The sequence below is a fragment of the Puma concolor genome, chromosome A3 (genome assembly GCF_028749965.1).
Source record: "Puma concolor isolate L17-30 chromosome A3, mPumCon1.1.hap2, whole genome shotgun sequence".
NCBI lineage: Eukaryota > Metazoa > Chordata > Mammalia > Carnivora > Felidae > Puma > Puma concolor.
In genome coordinates, this window is record NC_141669.1 from 83,424,601 (window position 1) to 83,445,775 (window position 21,175).

At 42.0% G+C, this 21,175-nt stretch overlaps 1 protein-coding gene across 6 annotated transcripts in view; it reads left to right on the top strand.

Annotated features, from left to right (window-relative positions):
• Positions 1-21,175, top strand: part of IL1RL1 (interleukin 1 receptor like 1) — a 70,365-nt gene that overhangs the window by 36,086 nt on the left and 13,104 nt on the right. For 3 of the 6 annotated variants that reach the window (XR_015249292.1, XM_025931772.2, XM_086701431.1), the window contains exons 1-5: positions 11,062-15,409; positions 16,226-16,435; positions 17,221-17,431; positions 18,465-18,639; positions 18,755-18,917. Coding sequence is in view for 5 of the 6 variants with exons in the window: in XM_025931772.2 (XP_025787557.1) it covers positions 16,375-16,435; positions 17,221-17,431; positions 18,465-18,639; positions 18,755-18,917 (610 nt within the window). In the remaining variant the exon portion in view is untranslated. Of the gene's footprint in view, positions 1-11,061; positions 15,410-16,225; positions 16,436-17,220; positions 17,432-18,464; positions 18,640-18,754; positions 18,918-21,175 lie in introns of those variants that run through there. The other 3 variants (XM_086701430.1, XM_086701429.1, XM_086701428.1) reach the window with 1 other exon arrangement.

A 21,175-nucleotide genomic window follows, 5' to 3' on the forward strand; every position in this document is an offset into this window, starting at 1 on the left:
TCTATTCTTGAACAGGTTGTTTAGATGAGGTGATTGGTCCCAAAGTAGTTTCCTACCGGACGTGTCTACATTTGGAGACATGGACCAGTAGCTTAAGGGGATGTGGGTAGCAGATACCTGCTTCTCCAGGAGGTGAGCTCTTCATCTATGTCCTTCGAAATACTCATCATATGATTGTGAGGGTCTGTCTTTTTCTGCTCACCCCTCCACACTTCCCAGTTTTCTGTAATTGCAGAAACAGAAAACTTCAAAGGAGCGAGTCTCCAAAGTTTTAGGCAACATTACTATGCAAGGGCAAATGCACTGTAGTGCGTAGGTGCAATGCAGGAGTGTCCCAACAGTTGTGAGGCTGAAACCGTGTGAGTGTAGCACATGTGTGTAGAAGTGCGTGCACGTGGCAGGGTCATAGTTCAGGAGGAAGGGAAAGATCCCTCTGGTCTGGAACAAAACTCTAACAGCAACCAAGTCCAGTTTCCAGAAAGAAGAAGGGAAAGGACCAGGCAGGTTGTCTGGATTCTAAACAGGGGTCTTAAATTTTTTTTTTTTATTTTATTGTGCTAAAAATCCTTAACATGAGACTTAATGGTTTAACAAACTTTTAAGTGTACAATCCGGAATAGTTACCTATATGCACAATATTATACAACAGATCTCTAGAAATTAGTCATCTTACTTAACTGAAACTTTATGCCTGTTGATTACCAACCTCCCCTTTCCCCCCTCCCCTGAGGCCCAGGAAACCACCATTCCATTCTTTTATTCAATGTATTTGACTACACATAAGTGGGACCATGTAATATGTGTTCTTCTGTGACTGGTTTACTTCACTTAGCATAATATCCTCAGGGTCCGGGCTGAATATTATTCCATTGTATGTCTATACTACACTTTCTTTACCCATTCATCTCTCCGTAGCCTTATGTTGTTTCCACATCCTGGCTACTATGAATAGTGCTGCAATGAACATGGGACAGCTAATATTTCTTTGAGATTCCAATAAATTCCCAGAAGTGGGATTGTTGGATCACTATTTCTATTTCCCAGTGTTAACTTTTTCAGGAACCTTTATGTTATCCTTAGCAACTGTACCATTTTGCATTCCCACCAATAGTGTACAAGGGTTCCAGTTTCTACATATGCTTTCCAGCACTTATCTTTTGTTTCTTTGATAATAGCCATCCTGACAGGTGGGAGGTGTTATCTCATTGTGGTTTTGGTTTACATTTCCCTGATGATGAGTGATATTGAACATCTTTCATGTACCTGTTAGCCATTTGTATGTCTTCTTTGGATAAATGTCTATTCAAGTCATTAGCCCATGTTTTAATTGGGTGGTGGTTCTTCTTCTTCTTCTTCTTCTTCTTCTTCTTCTTCTTCTTCTTCCATTGAATTGTAAAAGTCCCTTATATATTTTGGAAATCAATTCTTTACCAGATGTGTGGTATGCAAATGTTCTCTTCCATCTCATAGATTGCCATTTCACTTTGTTGATTGTTTCCTGTGTTTTGCAGAAGTTTCTAGTTTGATGTAGTTCCACTATTTTTCTCTTGCTTTCTGTCAATTTCTCTGTGCTTTTGGTGTCATATCCATGAAATTGTTGCCAAGACTAATGTCATGAAGCTTTTCCCTATATTTTCTTTTATGAGTTTTACTGAAGACTGGGTGCAGACTCAGGGGAGATTAGAGATGTGGGGTGACGAAGGGGACCTGGGTAAGGGGTGGGGAGGCTCTTTCCTGTCTGAGACACAATTGTTTTTTTTTTTTAGCACACTTGTAATAACAGAGCAGTAGCAGCAATAACTATATACTGAGAGTCTGCTCTGTGCAGAACCCTGAGCCAAGTGCTCTCCATATACCATATCCTGTTGACCTTAAGATAATTTGTGAAGTAGGGGTGAAACCCAGCTCTAGCCGATTCAAACCCTGTGCATTCAACTCCTATGCCACACCAATGCTGCTGAGAGTGCAGGCTCACTGCAGCAAGACTATGAGCATGAAAAGGGTTGGGTTGAGTCTCTGGGACTGGATCTGGAGCCATATGTGACTGAGCCAGGTGAAAGGGGACAGTGCCCTGATGGAAAAACATAATAAAGACAGTGTCCATAACATTGTAACTGAGATTTAAACCAGTCCTTATACCTCATTCCCTTGGTAGATGGATAACTTTGAATTTCAACAACTGCTGACCCTGTCTAAGACCATTTATGTCTTTTGACTTAACGTGATTAAAGTATGAATATTAGATGCCTGTTTGAGCCCACCGTAAGATGGCAACAGAGACTTCCCTACACATTCCTTTCAGAAGCCTTGTAGTTAAGGAGATGAAGGGACTGAGGGGTTGAGTCACTGTGCACTGGAACCTCCACACTGTTGGCCCACTGCGCGCAACTGAGAATCCCAAGATGGGGACTTATCCCTGAGGAAAGAAAATGAGGTGATGGGAATTCATCTGAGGTTGCTGGTCCCTCTCCCTGCTCCTCATATTCTCTGCCCACTCCCAGGACCAACCAGCACTTTCTGAAGCCCTCTTCACCCTGCATCCTTAGTTGGCCAGAAAGTTTTCAGCCACTTCCTGCTGGAAGCTTGACTAATTATACATTGGTAGCTGATGTCTTCAACTCACCATCTGAGCAGTAACCTTAAATGCTAAAAGAAAAAAAAAATCATTCCCTTGAATAAGATGCTCTCTCTATCTCTTTCTCTCTATCTCTCTCAAATAAAACAAATTTTTAACTAAAACTTGTTATCCAAGTTTTCTGGGGATTCACTACTCTGTAGCAATGATAAGCAAAGAGATAAAGACAAAGCGTTCAGTTGTGAATTCTCTCACATTGTTTTGTCTCCTTGTGCAGAGTTCTGGTAGATTCTGGGCTGGAACGTTCAAATGTACCTTCTCTTCATTTTGATTTTTTTGAGCATTGTTTCCTGGAAATTTAAGCATGCCCCCCTCCCACCAACAAGTCTCTGTTAGATCACTGCCTACATAAATACCAACTTTTAAAAGAAATCAGAGAAACTACCTTTCAAAAGATAAAACAGAAGATTAATGTTTTCAAAATGTGATCTATATTAAGTTTCATAAAATAAACTTTATTTTGAAATAAACCATCATGAACAAATAAATGATCTTACAATGGGTTTGCCGCCTGTTGTTGTGAGGGAGTATTTTGAGCAAATTGGAGGTTGAAGTCAAACATGACTCCTTTGGCTTTCTTTTTTTTTTTTTTTTTTTTTTCTCTCTTTTGGTATATGTGTGTTTCCGCTTAAACTCTCCTTTCTTTTTTTTTTTAATGTTTATTATTTTTTAAGAAAGAGAGAGAGTGTGTGAGGAAGAGGAAAAGTGAGAAAGAGAGAGAGAATCTCAAGCAGATGCCACACTATCAGTGCAGAGCCTGATGTGGGGCTAGAACTCACGAACTGTTAAGATCGTGACCTGAGCCAAAATCAAGAGCCAGACGCTGAACCAACTGAGCCACCCAGGCGCCCCTTCCCTTCTTTCAATCTGTCAGCGTGGTCTGTGCCCCTGGCCTCTGAGCCAAACGCAGGGCTCATTCACCCACCTCCTATTTCTACTTCCACCTTTATAATTGAAAGCATCCTTAAGTATGACATCCTTAAAACCAAAAGGATTCAATTCAGTAACAATCTAGTTGGAGAGGAAATGAATCCTCAGCTTACCTAACAAGGTTTGTTCATTTGTTCATTCAAAAGCTACGTATTGAGGACCTACTCTGGGATAGGTAAGGGAACAAAGCAGAAAATACACATATGTGATGCCCAAGTCCGGTATCTAGTGTGTTAGAAGGTAGTAAAAGCCACGGGAAAAAATAGAGCAGAATAGGGAGGTTGGGAGTGCAAAGGGCAGATCTCATTAAGGAGAAAATGTGGGAATGAGCCGGAGAGATGTCTGGCAGAAGGGAATCTAGGATAGAGTCTCAAGCTGGTGCAAAGGCTCAGAGGGGGAGGCAAGTGTGGAGCGTTCGAGGAAGAGGGAGGGCAAAGGTGTTCATGGAGTGGAATGAGGGCAAGAACACAGAATAACCTGAATCAAAGAAGTGTGAAGGGTGGCAGACTGTGGAGGGCCTTTTTGTCCGTTACAAAGAATTTGGCTTTCACTGAGTGAAAGGGGAGGTTTGAGGAGTGATTAAAAGGTTCATGATGATTTTTGCTCTGAAAGTAGATTATGAGAGGCAAGGGAAGGACCAAAGAGAGGACCCTGGAGGCGATCGCAGTAGTCCAGGCAAGAGACAGAGGTGACCCGGACCACCAGTGAGGGCCAAGACAAGGGGTCATGTGGTTGGGCCCTGAATATATCTGGAAAATAGACTCAGCAGGATTCGCTGATGGATTGGAGAGAATGTGCTGGAGAAAACGAGGCATAAGGAGACCTCCAGGGATTCTCATCTGTGCAGCTGTAAAGATGGAGTTACCATCAACTAAGATGATAAGGGTTATCGGAAGAGCAGGTTTTGGTGGGAAGAGCAGGAATTCAAAGTTGACTGGTTAATTTTGAGACGTCGAGGACCCGGAGTGGAGGTGTCGAATCTGCAGTGAATACCTGAGTCTGACGTTCAGGGGGAAAGTCTGAACAACAGGTTTGCCAGTGTATGATCAGTGTATAGGCGATGGTCAGAACAGGGAAACTGTTGGAGGAGCTCATTGAGAGGATATGACTGCTGGTTGACACTCAGCCTGGGAACTGAGGCTCCTCACCCCCTCCACTTTCCTTGGAATATGGGTCCTGCTGGTCTTATCCATGACCAGAGGCTGCTCCAAGGACATGCACTTGAGAGAGCCATGTGGTATTGAGACCATCTGGATGGTGTACATGGCTGAAGCCAGTCAAATCCTTTAGACAAACTCTTCAGATTTGGCAGGCAGGTACAGAGATCTATGTGTCCTGTTGCTACCCAAGATAAACTCCATAACGAAGTTCCCTTGCTCATTAAAACTGCCAACTGCCACCTACCTTTCTGGAGTGGCCTGCCTCTTTCTTCAGCCTCTCCCTCTCCTCCATGTACGGGGCCTGGTTTCAGATTATACCTGGGAAGTACCTGGGAACCAACAGAATCTGGACGGCATACGTGGGGAATGAATGCAGGTAGAGAAGAAGAGACACCCAAGGACTAAACCATGAAGTGTGGTGGCGGGGGGGAGGGGGGGCGGGATATGAAGGAGCAGCCAGTGAGGGACCTGCAGGAAAATGAAGGAGAAGTTGCTTGCCTGTGACAGAGACTCCTTCAAGGGAAGGTCAAGACTGAGGATTGACACTGGCTTTAGCAAGGACATGGGGGTAATCAGAGACAATGACAATAGCAGAATGCCATCACAATCTTACCTATTTATTAACAAGTTGAAATTTAAAGAAACAAGTAAGGCCGTGTTCCCAGAGTGGATTCAGATTCTATCAAGTCATTTACAAAACAATCAAGTGAACAAACCAAACAAGAAAAAGAAAGAAGAGACCAAGGGTTTGAAGTTAAAAACTTATTTTAACTTATGCTGAAGTCTCAACCCTTCTCCAGTACTTTGCAGAGAGAGTAAAATTTGTCTTTTAGGGAAATTTTATGGTGAAACTAAGAAGTTCTTCTTTTGTGCCCTCATGGCCTGTCTACTTTCCCTCTTGAGGATCTCATTTATTAGTCTCACGGACTTCATTTCATCTACACTCTGACATCTCCCGAATTTGTATTCTTAGCCTGAATGTGTTTTCTGAACTTCAGAAGCAAGTACCCCACCATTGACTAGACATCCCCAGTTGTATGTCTAATAAATATGTCAAGCTGATTATGTCCCACACGGAGCTGATCTTACTCCAAAACCTGTTCCACTTGCGGTCTCCCCATCTCAGCGAATAGCAACCCCTTTGTCCATCTGCTCAGGCCAAACCTTGGTGTCACTTTGGCTGCTCTCTTTCTCTCACATCCCAGAGCCTATCCATCAAGAAATCCTGTCAGCAATACGTCAACATGTATCCAGACTCCAACCTTGTCTCACGGCCTACCCTCCCATCTCCCTCTCTCCTGGACGACCACATAGCCTCCTGACTTGTTCTTCTCCTCCATCCCTGGTCCTCCTTAAGGGCATTTCCTCAACACCCAGGTCATTCCTTGGCTGGAAATCCTCTAATGGTTTCCACTATCCTACCGAGTAAAAATCAAAGTGCTTACGGTGACTCACGGAGCCTTGCAGCATTTTGTCACCAGACCTCTCTGACCTCAGCTCCTATTTTTCTGCCATTTCTAGCTTGGCTCAAGCCACGTGGCTCCCTGCTGCTCCTCAGACACACCAGGCCTGCTCAGCCTCAGGGCCTCCGCACTGCCTGCCCTTCTGCCTGGGCTCTGCTTCGGCTGCTTATCAAATGTCCCCTTCCTGGTTGGCCTTCCCGGGACCACCCCCACCCCACCACCTGCAACTGCATTTCTCCAACTCTCTTTCCCTCCCTCCTCTGCTTTTTTTTTTCTGCCTTATTGTAACACCACCTAAAATGTTTTATAAATATTCTTTACCTATTTGTGTTGTTTACGGTCTGTCTTCTCTGCTAGGATGTGAATTCCACGTGGGCAGGTCTTTTTGTCTGTCTTTATTCTGTTTGGTGCATTGCTGCACCCCCAGTATCTGAAGCAGTGATCGACACCTAAGAGGCCCACTAGAGGTCTGGGTTCAGGATTTTGCTCTTAAAAGCTCTGTTGACGCAGAATAGGTGTGCACAACCATGGTAATTACTAAAACACTGAAATATTTCCTTATTGGTGAAACCTCAGCTCCCCACCCCAAACCCTCCACTGTGCTCCCCTGTGACCTCCTCATAATCCAGAAACCACAGGATTAAGCCCAGCTCCTTTGCAGTGGCCGGTGTCCTTGTAACTGGTCAGTGCCTACATGATGCTACTTTCATCAAATATTTCAAGCATCACCTTCACTTACACCCAAGAAACTACCCAGAAGCCTACCTAGCTGGTTGCTTGTAATCTTAGCCAGAAAATTTCTGAAATGAATTCAGAGAAGAAACTCATCTGAGTTTTTCTGGAAAAAGACCACAGAACTTGCTCTGGATGATTCATTCTTGGAATCATTCTCAAAGAAAAAAACCAAAACAAAACAAAACAAAAACAAAAAGAAAACATAACCAATTTTCTCTAGAGATCATTTATTATGGGAGGTTTGATGACTAAATATGGGTAAGACCTCCAGAGGCTATTTCTCATGGTATACTGGAAATGAATCTGGGTCTCTTGATTTCAGTACAGTGCTTCTCCTATTACATACTTGGGAGACTATGACTTCATTTTGTCTTAAAATACTGGGAAATAACTAACACTCAATTAAAACCATAGATCTCAAACATTGAATAAGATTTGATGGTAATATTCACTGATGTAATCACCATCCCAAACACCACCGGAAGCATTGCTTCTTCTCAGAAGTTTCCTCCACACTTTTTACCCACCAATTTCTCACAATCTCAAACACTGCTTCATGATTCCTAGTCTAAGTTAATTAGCCTGCCATTGGGCTTCGTAGACGCATAATATGCAATATGTACTCTTCCATGTTTAGTTTCTTCTGCTTGGTGTAATTTGGGGTGGGGGGGCAGGGCTTTAAACTTCCTGAACGTGATCTTTTTGAGATTCATCATGGTATTGTACCAGTAATTCTCTTCTTTCTCATTACCTTTTATTTATCCATTCTTCTGGTTGGTAGACATTTAAATCATCTTGTTTTTGGTACATGGATATGGCATCCATAAACACTCTTTTGTAAGTGTTTTGTGGACACGTGCTTTTAATTCTCTTGGGACAATACTAAGAGTGGAATTGCTAAGTCACAGAGTAGATGTTCCTTAACTTTATGTTTTGTTTGTCAACTCATTGAGATATAAATGTACATGCAATAAAAAGAATACATTTTAAGTGTAAAGTTCAGTTAGCTTTGACAGATGTATACCTTATGAGATCATCATCTCAGTTCAGATATCATCCCATAAATTTCTGTTATTCTGCTTTACAGTTAATTGGCCCCCGCATCTCCCATCCCAGGTTATCACTAATTAACCTTTGCCACTTTAGAGCATTATAGAAATGGAATCAGAGAGTGTGTACTTGTTTACTCCTGGCTTTTTCACTCAGCCTAATGTTTCTTAAATCCACTCATAGTGTTCTTTCTTTTTTTTTTTTTTTTTATTGCTGAGTAGCTTTCTATCATGAGTGTAAAATAGTGTCTCCATTCACGTGTTACTGGTCATCACGATTCTATGAACATCTGTGTATAAGTCTTTTTGTGGCCATAGGTTTTTATTTCCTTTGGGTAAATCCTTAGGAGATGAATTTCTGGGTCATATGGTAAGCAGTTACCAGAAGCTTCTAAACTATTTTCCAAAGCCATTTATCATTTGACACTCCCACCAGTGATATATGGGAGTTCTGGTTGCACCATATCCTTGCCAACACTTGAAATCCTCAGTCTTTGCAATGTCATGAGATGGATTATCATTGTAGCTTCAATTATTTAATTTTCTCTTTTTTTAATGTGTGTTTTGGCCATCAGTGTATTTTGTGAAATCTCAATTTGAGTCTCTTTCTCACTCTTTTTTTAACTGGGCTATTTTGTCGCCTTTATAAATTATAGATACAAGCCTTTCATCAGCCATATAAGTTGTATCTTGTCTGCATGTGGCTTAGTCTATTCAAATTATAATGATGTCCTTCGAAGAACAGGGGCTCTTATTTTGGTACATTCTGTTATTTATTCTTCTTTCATGATTAGTGATTTTTGTATCTAGTCTAAGAAATATTTGTCCTACTCCAATAGGAAAATTATGAAGATTTTCGACTATGCAATTTCCACAAATATGATTGATTTTGATTTTATTTTTATGTATATTGTGAGGTAAAGATCTTCCATCCATACAGATAGCCAGTTTTTCCATCATCGTCTGTTGAAAACCATGCTTTCCTATAGATTTATGTTGGTGCTTTTATCAAAAATCAGTTTCTAGGGGCGCCTGGATGGCGCAGTCGGTTAAGCGTCCAACTTCAGCCAGGTCACGATCTCGCGGTCCGTGAGTTCGAGCCCCGCGTCAGGCTCTGGGCTGATGGCTCGGAGCCTGGAGCCTGTTTCCGATGCTGTGTCTCCCTCTCTCTCTGCCCCTCCCCCGTTCATGCTCTGTCTCTCTCTGTCCCCCAAAAAATAAATAAACGTTGAAAAAAAAAATTTTTTTAAGAAAATCAATTTCTATATGTTTAAGTCTATTTCTGGACTCCTTTTTTTCTGATCCTTTGATCTATATGTCCATCTTTATGCCATTACAACACTGTTTCCATTATTACAGCTTTATATGAAGTCTTAAAGTCAGGTTATATAAGTTCTCCAACTTATGCCTGCTGGCTAGTTTTCATATGGCCGGCACCTCTGTGTGTCCTCAGCCCACAGAGTTCCTTCTGGCTTGTAAGATGCTCACTCTCTTCTTGCCCCAGGAGTTCTCATGGGATAGTCCAAGAGTGACTGAGGCCTCACCTTACTGTGAGATAAAATAGAAAAGCCAGAGTTTCAAGGAAGAGATGTAAAAATATGGCAGAAAGGACATTGCTCCTATTCAAATTCGTATACAAACCTCTCCTTTCCAGACAAACATTTTCAAGTACCTACTTGGCGCTGGGTGCTATGCCAGGCACGTGAGCTGTGTCAGTGGGAAAAACTCACAAAAAATCTCTCCGTTTCTGGAGCTCGTATCCTAGTGGTGGGAAACAGAATACAAACAGGGAACACAATTCATAGGTAGAAAATTAAACGTTGACGGGTGCCCTAGTAAAAAGGCCAGAGCTGGGTGAGAAAATAGGGAATACGTGTGTGGGGGGGCGGGGGGTGTGAATATCGCAATTTAAAATTGATTGATCAGACACTCAAATGAATGCTTTGACACCAATGTCCAGAACTGCACCATTCACGATAGTCAAAGGCAGAAGCAACCCAAATGTCCATGAATGCATAGCTGGATAAACAAATTGTGGGATATTCACACAATGGAACATCACTCAACCACTAAAAGGAACGTAGTACCGACACGTGCTTCAACGTAGATGAACCTTGAATACACTATGCTACATGAGAGAAGCCAGACATCAAAGGTACTTACTTGATGATTCCATTTATATGGAATATTCAGAAGGGGGAAATCCAGAGAGGCAGAAAACAAACTGGTGGTTGCTAGGAGCCGGAGAAGGAGTAATTACTAATGGGAGTGAGAGTTTGTCTGGAGTGATGAAAATATTTGGGAACTAGACAGAGGTGGTGGTTCACAGCATCACGAATACACTAAATGCTACTGAATTGTCATTTTAGACCGATTAATTTTATGTAATGTGAATTTAAGCTCAATTTAAAAAAAAAGCTATTCAGAAGCAAAGAAAAAGAGAACATTGAGTAGTCAGGGTAAGGCTTTTCGAGAAGTTACCACAGGAGCGCTGACTTGGAGGAGATGAGCAAGTTAGCCTGGTGGGAAACTGGAGGACACAGGGTTGGAAAGGAGGAACTGGGGAGGTGATAGGTGGCCCCAGGTTGTGTGGGCCCTCAGAGCTGCTGCGAGGGCATCGGCTCTTCCTTTGGGTGAGGAAGGACTAGATGATCTGCCTTGGGTTTTAACAGAATCTCTGGACCCCTATATTAGGAACAGTCTGAAGAGGGGCACCAGTGGGAATAGGGGGAACTGACAGAAGCCATCATTAAAGCCCAGGCACGAGGTGGTGGTGGCTAGGCAGAGGGAGGTGGCTAGGGAGATGGGGGGAGGTGCTGGCAGGTAGCATGTGTTTGAAAGTGAGACCCAGGGGCGCGTGGGTGGCGCAGTCGGTTAAGCGTCCGACTTCAGCCAGGTCACGATCTCGCGGTCCGTGAGTTCGAGCCCCGCGTCGGGCTCTGGGCTGATGGCTCGGAGCCTGGAGCCTGTTTCCGATTCTGTGTCTCCCTCTCTCTCTGCCCCTCCCCCGTTCATGCTCTGTCTCTCTCTGTCCCCAAAATAAATAAACGTTGAAAAAAAAAAATTTAAAAAAAAAAAAAAAAGAAAGTGAGACCCAGAGGGTGTCCTGGTGGATTGCAGGCCAAATGTGTGAGGAAAAGAAGAGTTAATTACACAGGGTGAGTTCTGGCTTGAGCAACTGGAGAGACGGAGTTGCCATCACTGAGGTGAAGAAGACTGAAGGAGAAAGTGCTTTTCTTAGGGGCGAGGCAGGGAAGGAGCACTGAGAGCTCCTAGAGTTTGAGGTGTGGCGAAGAAGAATCTGCCCAAGGTGCCACGGTGGACGGTGTGCCCCCCAGAAGCTTCTCCCAAGACCCAGGCCAGGCTACCCACCGCCACACAGGGTCTGCCTCTGTCGGTTGTAGGCCCTACGAACACCCCATTGGGAGAATGGGAGGAACGTGGCATCCTAAATCTCTCGAATAAAATGGGGGGAAGATTTCCTCTTTGCTTATTCCTGTGAGAATTACTGAGAACCTGACCCACTTGGATTCACATGCGTGTAACATGACAAAATGTCCTGGCTTTTGACATGGTTTACAGTAAGACCATGGCCATTTCTGGAGTGTGACACATACATCTTGATCTAATTATGACACCGGACAAGACAAATGGAGAAGTCTTGCAAGATATCTCCTAAGCTAGGCAGTATTTGAGTGCCACGGTCCAAATGCAAGTGGCTAGCTGTTACTCTGGAAATAAAGGGTTTTTTGGGCTTTGTTAATTTTTTATCAGAAATGTCAGAGAATTAGATTAGAAATAGGGACACGTGAGATTTCAAAACTATAACCCCAAATCAGATGAAAATTATGGCTAAACTAAAAAATCAGAAAGCAGTTATGGCCAAATTGGGTTAGATTAATTTTTTAAAATGGAGAGTAGTTCTGAGAAATCTTAAGAGGAAGAGGGTATCCACTACAGAAACAAGCAGACATTGAAAGATTTCTCCTTAACTTGGGGCGCCTGGGTGGCTCAGTCGGTTGAGCATCCGACTTCAGCTCACATCATGATCTCACAGTTTATGAGTTTGAGCCCGGCATCGGGCTCTGTGCTGACAGCGTGGAGCCTGGGACCCGCTTCGAGTTCTGTGTCTCCCTTTCTCTCTGCCCCTCCCCTGTCATGCTCTCTCTCTCTCTCTCTCTCTCTCTCAAAAACAAATAATCACTAAAAAATAATAATAAAAAGAAAAGTTTCTTCTTGACAGAAACTTATGGGTGCCCCAAATTCTGGTTTTTAGAAGTCTTTGCCTTTCACATTTTGTCTTACTAAGTTGCTATAAAATACTATACTTTTATGTTGGATGGGGTCTTGGTGGTCAGAAGCCAAAGTGGCTTAGTGATTTATAAAGAAGAAACTTTCAGGAAATCAGACTAGGTTATTTTTGTTTAATAACCCAGTCATAATTATAAGAAAGAAAGCTTTGCTGCTGTCTTCTTTCTCTTTTTTAGTTGACATTGAATAAAAAAAGAAAAAAAAAAACCCTTGGCTTTGAGGTTCAACAAATTTGGTTTTAACCCTAGCCACAAGTGGATGAACTTGGTCTAATGATTTAACCAGTCTCAGCCATGGGTTTTATTTTAATCTGTAAAATTGGAAGGGCGTTGATGATAAGTGGCATGCTGTACTGTACTTTAGATGAAAGGACTTTATTTTTTATAATTTCTAAAAAAAATTTTTAATGTTTATTTATTTTTGAGAGACAGCGAGACAGAGTGTGAGCAGAGGAGGGACAGAGAGAGACAGAAGGAGACACAGAATCTGAAGCAGGCTCCAGGCTCTGAGCTGTCAGCACCGAGCCCGATGCGGGGCTTGAACTCATGAGCTATGAGATCATGACCTGAACCGAAGGTGGACACTTAACCTACTGAGCCACCCCGGTGCCCCAGGACTTTACTGTTGAATGGATTAGTTGATTATCTTACAATAGTTGTTAGATTTTTACTAAATGCTTCTGTAAGTTTTCATGACTGTATTAAAATTCTAATTGAAACCTTTTTTTTTTTTAGGTTTATTTATTTATTTTGAGAAAGAGACAGTGGGAGGGGCAGAGAGAGAGGGAGAGAGAGAATCCCAGGCAGGCTCCATGCTGCCAACGCAGCGCTGAGGTGGGGCTCAAACTCACAAACTGCAAGATCATGACCTGAGCTGAAACCAAGAGTTGGATGCTTAACTGACTGAGCCACCAGGAACCCCTAAACCTTATTTTGAACTAACAAATCTTTTTAAAATTTTTTTAATGTTTATTTATTTTTGAGAGACAGAGAGAACGAGAGTGAGAGAATACAAGCAGGGGAGGGACAGAGAGAGAGAGAGGGAGACGCAGAATCTAAAGCAGGTTCCAGGCTCTGAGCTGTCAGCACAAAGCCCGATGTAGAGCTCAAACTCACCAACCATGAGGTCATGACCTGAGCTGAAGTTGGACGCTCAACTGACTGAACCACCCAGGTGCCCCTGAACTAAGAAATCTTATTTGAAACTAGGAAACCAATGCAAATGTGGTCTGGTCTCATGAAAAATGCCTACAGTTAATAAAACTTTTTGAATCATATATTAGTATGCAAAATAAAAGCTCATATTCATGTATGAGAACTTTCAAGTTCATGCTATTTTATGTAACAAAATGCTATCTGGAGTTTAACCACACCCTGGGCACTGTTCCAAGCCCACTTGCTCCTGATTCTGTAGTGTCAGTATGAAACTCATACGATCTTGATAATAAGAGTCTGGACAACTAAGAGGAGGGTAGAGATAAGCAGACCCAATTCCCCGAATTTACGTGAAACATCTCAGGGTAAATCTCCTAGCCGTGACAGGTCTTTGCATTTCTTCCTCTCGGAGCACGTGGCCAATGTCCAAACTATGACTGTATCCCCAAGCACGTAGGCAAGCCTGTGCAAGAGCTTTGCCAGCCACAGTGTGGGGTAAAGAAAACCTACTAGAACTCTTCATTAGCAACACCTCCTCACCTTGCTCACCCACTGGCAGTGTGACCTAGTGGTTAGGTGTCTTTAAGGCCCACCTGCTTGGGTTCTGTGTCTTAGCAGCATGTGACTTGGCCAAGTTGCTTAACTCTTCTGTGCCTCGGTGTCCTTCTCTGTAAATCAGGAATAGTAATAATAATAGCACCTGCCTTCTCGGGTGTTGTGACAGTGAAGGAGTTAACAAATGTTAAGTCACTTAGAACTGTATCTTGGCATAGAGCGAGTTCGAGAGAGAGCTCAACTATTGTTATGTTATGACACCGGTCTGCAGTTAATCCCTGAATGCTTCTGGGATGTAGTCGGTTTTAAAAGTGAGTTGAATTTACTCATAATAGAGCATTTCAGCTGCGTGTAGCTGAAATCTAATTTTGCAATTAACATTTGTTTTACGTGGAGCCCAAGGGTTGAAGGTTATGGTGTTCTTTATCAGGCCCCTTGAGGAGCCTTCTTACTCATAATTTATCTCTATGTCCCTGAACTCCTTAGAAAAACTTCCCTTTTCCATCCAAACTGAGATCCTTACAGGGACTTACATGTGAGGAGCCCAGAAGCTGGAATCTGTTTTTGGATGAGTCTGGACCATAAGCAAAGCATTTACAAACCTCCATAAAGCCTGGCTTACTTCTCATTGCTTCCCCTCATTTGCTTTTGGAACTCTCTGCACCAAAGCTCTCCAAACTGGATGAGCATGCTTAGCTAATGTCTGCCAACTGAAGTGTCAAGGGATATTGGGAAAGGCAGACTTAAGGCCCCAAGATTTCAAGATCATTTAGAATCAGCTGAGTAGTCCCAGGGCAACAGAAGCACGTGGGTGACTCGGTCCGTTAAGCCTCTGACTCTTGATTTTTGCTCATGTCCTGATCCCAAGGTTCATGATCTGGAGCCCCAGATCCGGCTTTGCGCTGACATCATGGGGTCTGCTTGGGATTCTCTGTCTCTGTCTCTGTCTCTGTCTCTGTCTCTGTCTCTCTCTCTGCCCCTTCCCTGCTCAAGCGCACGTGGTCTCTCTCTCTCTCAAAATAAATAAATTGGTTAAAAATATTATTAGGGCAATAAAAGACAAGCATTACTTAGCTTGAGAAACTGATGCCAAACCAAGGGGAGATGATAGGATTACTTCCTCTAAAGGGATTACTCAATGTTGTCATTATGTTTAAATATTTATGTAACAAGGACAAAAATTCTTGGTACATGATGCACCAGTATTTTTGAACAAGTCATGGATTTTGGCTAAAAAATCGCATTTCATCGTGGGAGGAGTGAAGAATGGTAGGATGTCTTTGGCTGCCTCCCCTTCAAAATAAAAGAGAGAGTTCATGCACCTGAGGACTCTTCAAGGAAGGAGCCAGAAGAGGTGGAAGCTGTTCTTAGCTCAGTCATTGACTTGGAGTCCCTTCCCTTCTGTCCTTCACTTTGGGTAAGCATCAATTACTTATCTAAAGTTTACAATAACAACTTTTCTATACACATAATAAGAAAAGATTGATGTTTACAGGAAATGTGCTTCCTTGAAGTATTATATTAAGGGCTGTTGTGTCAGTTGATCTATTGGTCAGTTTTTCTATTAGTTCAATTCCCTTCCCTGACTTTTTAAGAAAAAAACCACCTAGTTAAATGATTCCCTTGCTGGAAAGAAAAAAGAAAAGTATGTAATTATTTTGCACAGACCTTTGACTGTTCTTGAAATAACTTTGGTGAAGCTTGGGGACAAACTGAGGCAGGGGTGCATTTTTGAGGGTTTGGTGTAGACCTTAGGACAATTACTTGATTAAGGTTTTCCCTGTCACTCTCCTATAATTTTAACTGCTTTGTGATGACTCTTTGCATGTGTGCCTACAAGTGGGTCATGCCTGTGTGCAGGCAGGCCCCAGCCTGGGTGGAAATGTGTGGTTTTGTGTTACCACTTATAATATTGTATTTTCTAGGGTCTGTGGAATTTTATAGTTTTTATTTGTTTCAAAAATGGAAACTAGTTTTCTTTCCTCCTAATTCAGCTTCTTCCAGTACATTCTCATGATACTATGAAACAGCGTGACCCGTGTAAGGCCCACATGACCCTAAGGTTCAGTAGGAATAAGTGCAGTGCTTCATGCCTGAAACCCTGCTGTGATACATATTTATATCTAATAAATAGCTGTTGATTGATTAACTCTCCTGGGGGGGGGGGTATTGAAATAGCAAAAATCTTGGCAATAAATACTTTGCTTGTGATTTTGTATGATTTATGTTTCAGTTGAGACAGTGAAACCGCTTTCCAGCTATAAATTTCAGGGGCCACCGTCTACCTCCTAGGAGAGACCTTTACCATCACATGTCACGGATTCGCCTTGAATAATCTCAACAGTTAGTTACCAACACTTGCTCTGGATTGAAGAACTGACAATGCGACTTTGGGCCTTGGCACTTTCAACAATTCTGGTACATTCCACAGCAGCTAAGTTTAGTAAGTATTGCTCTTCAGTGAAAATTGTTAAAATTTTAAATTAAGTAATCCCCAAAACATTTGCCTTGTTTCACACCGCTTGTTCCTGGTTGCTCCAGTCGAATCGGAACCTGGAAAACTCGTTTATGCTCCTCGACCATTCTTTATTGCAAATCTAACGGGACAAATTCTTCAGAATACAGCATGCTTTTAGTTTTACGTATTTAAATACATCGAACTTTAACATGCTGCCTGCACACGGCCGGTGCTGCAAGCATTTGCTGTCCCGCCGTAGGCTTTGTAGACGTAGATGTGGCTGCTTCTCCCCTGGGGCCAGTGTGAGGGGGTTGAGCTCCAAGTTGATTCATTCGTCTGTGCTACCCATTAAAACCTTTCATAAAACATCTTAATCATTTACTTGTTCTTTCTCAGTGAAAGTGTCACAAAGAATAGCCCACTTCTTTTTTTTTTTTTTTAATTTTTTTTTTCAACGTTTATTTATTTTTGGGACAGAGAGAGACAGAGCATGAACAGGGGAGGGGCAGAGAGAGAGGGAGACACAGAATCGGAAACAGGCTCCAGGCTCCGAGCCATCAGCCCAGAGCCTGACGCGGGGCTCGAACTCACGGACCGCGAGATCGTGACCTGGCTGAAGTCGGACGCTTAACCGACTGCGCCACCCAGGCGCCCCATGAATAGCCCACTTCTAAATTTCATCCTAGAAGGATAGAATATAGGAATTATAATGTTTTTAGATGATGATCACTTCAGGATCATATTGATGGTTTCTGTTTTGTTTTGGGCAGGCAAATCATCCTGGGGCCTGGAAAATGAGGCTTTAATCGTGAGATGTCCTAGGCAAGGACGATCTCGATACCCTGTGGATTGGTATTACTCAAAAACCAACAAATGTATCACTACCCAGAAAAGAAATCATGTACTTGCCTCAGGGGAACGTCTTAAGTTTCTCCCGGCCAAAGTCAACGATTCTGGAATTTATACTTGCATTATCAGAAGGTACCAGGCAGCCACCCATACTCTTTGGGCTTGCTCCCTTTTCTTTGATAGTTGATGGTCTGAGCTGTCCTCACTGTCCTTCCCTTTCTAGGCCTTTCTGGAACAGTTGAATTTATAAAGCAATTTGAATAGAAGAGTCCTTCTAGGAACACCATTGGGTTGGGGTTTGGGTGATTATGAACTATGTAGAGGCAGAATTGCAAGAATGAATTTGTAGCCCAATTAGGAAAAGACCTAGCTTGCCTAGTGACCAAGAGAACTGAGAGCAATCATTCACTTTGGTTGGAACAAACCAGAAAAAAGACCCAGTAATCTAGATGTTGAGCGTCAAAGAGGCCTATGGTGGGTGCCATAAGGCAGTTACTAGTCCCTTAAGCCTGAAAGGTAAGCTGAAAAGGGTTGTGTAAGATTGTGTGCCTGCAAATTACTTATCCCTACATACATATTGTTAAATGTTTTGATCTTGGACCTGTGTTTGGTACATACAATATGTCAGATGAACTACATCGGAATGCAGGGTGTGTATGGTTGGCCACCTAGGTTCTGAGGTCAGACCAGTTTTCGTTTCAAATTCGTGTTCTGTCACTAGTTAGCTGTGTGATGCCAACAACTACTTCTCTGTCCGTCCCTCTGTTTCCTGATCTGTAGAATACACATGATAATATAGCACACTTCAAAGCATCTTATGAGAATAAATTGATACAGTGTTACCACCATGAATGCTGCATAGTAAACTCTCAATAAACACTAACTATCTTTATAATATCCTGTTCTTGGCATGGCACCTGATAGAGTGTATAAAGAAATAGTGAGGGAAATATTCAGGGCTACCACAGAGGTTATGTTGGCTCTCAAATGCAACGCAAAAAGTATTTAAAATTCTAGATTTCAATACATACTTTTAAATAAGGAAAGAACCACTGTACCTCAATTGCTTGAATAACAAAAGTAGCATTCAGCAAAAGTTAGAATGGGATGAGGTTATTTCATAATGCTGAGTAACTTTTTAAAATCGTTTGACTTATTTTGGTAGCCCTACCTTCAATAAGACTGGCTATGTGAACGTCACCATATATAAAAAACAGCCAAATTGCAATATTCCAGATCATCTGATGTATTCAACAACACTTGGATCAGAAACAAATTCCAAAATATATTGTCCTACGATTGACTTGTACAACTGGACGGCACCTATTGAGTGGTTTAAGGTAAAAGGAAACTTGGGGGAAATAGATAAAATTACACAGGATAGCTGCAAGTGAAGAGTTACTGAAAATGGAAGGGAGGTTTCTGTTTTATTTTGTTTTGTTTTTTTAATTTCAGGATTGTAAAGCTCTTCAAGGACCAAGGTATCACACACACAAGACATTTTTGCTGATTGACGGTGCAACTAGCAAGGACACGGGTGATTATACATGTAAATTTATACACAATGAAAATGGAGTCAATTACAGCGTGACAGCGACCAGATCACTCACAGTGAACAGTAAGCTACTGAATTTAACAAAATTGATTATTTAAAAAAATAATGTGGAGAAACTGTGCCTTTCTTGTTGATTTTCCTGTACTAAAGACCCCCTTATCTGCAGGGGTAATTCCAAAGCCCCCAGTGGATGCCTGAAACTAGGGATGGTACTGAAGAACCTCGTATATACTATGTTTTTTCTCACACATACATACATACCTGTGATATGGTTTAATTTGTAAATCAGATGTGGCAAGAGATTAGCAACAATAAGTGGTCATAAAATAGAACCATTACAACGATATACTGTAATAAAAGTTACCATAAATCTTGACAAACTCAGCATATGATTTTTTTGTCTTTCCTTGTGAAGTTGAGAATTTTCACCTTTTCACTTAAAGGAAGTGCTTAATGTTTCTCTTTGACTTTTCTGAATTGCCGCCATCATCGCTCTTGTGCTTCGGGGGTATTATTAAGTAATATAAAGCACACTTGAACACAAGCAGTGTCATACCATGACAGCCAATCTCATAACCACGATAGCTACTAAGTGACTAATGGGCATGTGGCAGATATCATGTGGATCTGCTGGAAAAGGGACAATTCACTTCCTGGGTGGGACAGAGTGGGGCATTGTGAGATTTTCTCGTGAGCAAGCTAAAATTTATGCGTTGTTTATTTCTGGAATTTTCAATTTAAACCTTTTGGACAGAGGTGGACCATGGGTAACTGAAACCCTGAAAAGTGAACCCGGGGATACGGGGGAGCTACTATGCTTCATGGTCCCTAAGATGCCCACCAGCTTCATGTTATCTTGCACATTCTCTACAATAGCACAAAGAGCTTTTCTAAACGCATGATCAAGATTTAAGAAATTTTAGGGGGAGATTATGTTACTAATCTAAAGCCAGACTGGTTCTCTCCTCTATGACTTCACTTTTCGAAAACAGCATGATCTGCATGCCAGCTTAATAAACATTTTTTGTATGATAATACAAGTATTTGGAGAGCAAGATTAACTCTTCTTCTCCCAGTTTGTTGTCAGAGGCTCTGTAAATAGAAAAAAAAATCTGTTTAATCTCTAATATAACTAACTAGGTTAGAAGTTTAGAAGTGCTACAAAGGACTATAGAGATACTGCTGGGTGGTTTTTAATTGTCAACCTAAAATTGTTAGGAGGCAGTGAATAAACAAGAGTGTTTATCCAGGATCAAAGAATTGTAAATTTGAGGTACTCAGACTTGGGTAGAACCCACGTAGTGTCCCACTAGGGAACAAAAGTCAGGGTTTTTAAAAAAAATAATGTTTATTTATTTTTGAAAGAGACAGAGGCAGGATGCGAGCTGGGGAGGGGCAGAGAGAGAGGGAGATGCAGAATCCGAAGCAGGCTCCAGGTTCTGAGCTGTCAGCACAGAGCCTGATATGGGGCTCGAACTCACGAACCGTGAGATGATGACCTTGAGCTTACCCCACTGAGCCACTCAGGTGCCCCATAAAGTCAGGGGTTGTTAAAGCAAAGAGGGAATGCCTGTTATACATTGTTTACAAAGAATTTTGATGCATGTTGGCAGCAGAAGGCTGATCTGCACTGAATATCATTGGTTCCTAAGGCTATCACACAAGCAAAGTCTTTTATTGTACCAACTTGCAGATGTTTGGGCTTCATCTTGGAATATTTGTGGTTTAGTCAGGTTACACGTTCATGATTCCACCAGTGAGGATATGGGCCCGTCTCCTTAATGGCCTCCTGGCTCCATTTCAAAACCCCTTGACATAAGTGATGCCATTCCATTTCACATAATCCTGGTTTGCAATTTGTCCAACATTATCAATGACCTCAAGCAGCTAATTTGATCCTAAAAGCTGGTTTTCAAATGTTTAAGTCTATAAAAGTCTATTCAGAGGAAATCCCTCACAGTCAAGCATGTCAAATCTATAAGGAGTCACGGTCTCTTTAGCATCACTTGATCTACAGATATAGGATGAAGTAGCACCAGTCAGTGTGGAAGCTTTCTCAGTGGAAAGCAATTGTGAAGACAAGTTTTGGAGGTTTTTGATGCTCTATCATATAAAATAAGCACCATCAGACCACATTGTTATTAGTGTCTCTCACTATTAAACACCAGATCATGGGGGTCCTTAATCACACGATCCTGAAATAAATGAGAATCAAGGAACGTCAGAAAGTAGCAGTATTTCAGAAGACTCCCCTTCCCCGACTCGAGGCATCAGTGCCACAGAAGTTAGAATTTCCTTACAGAATGGACCACAGTGGTGGA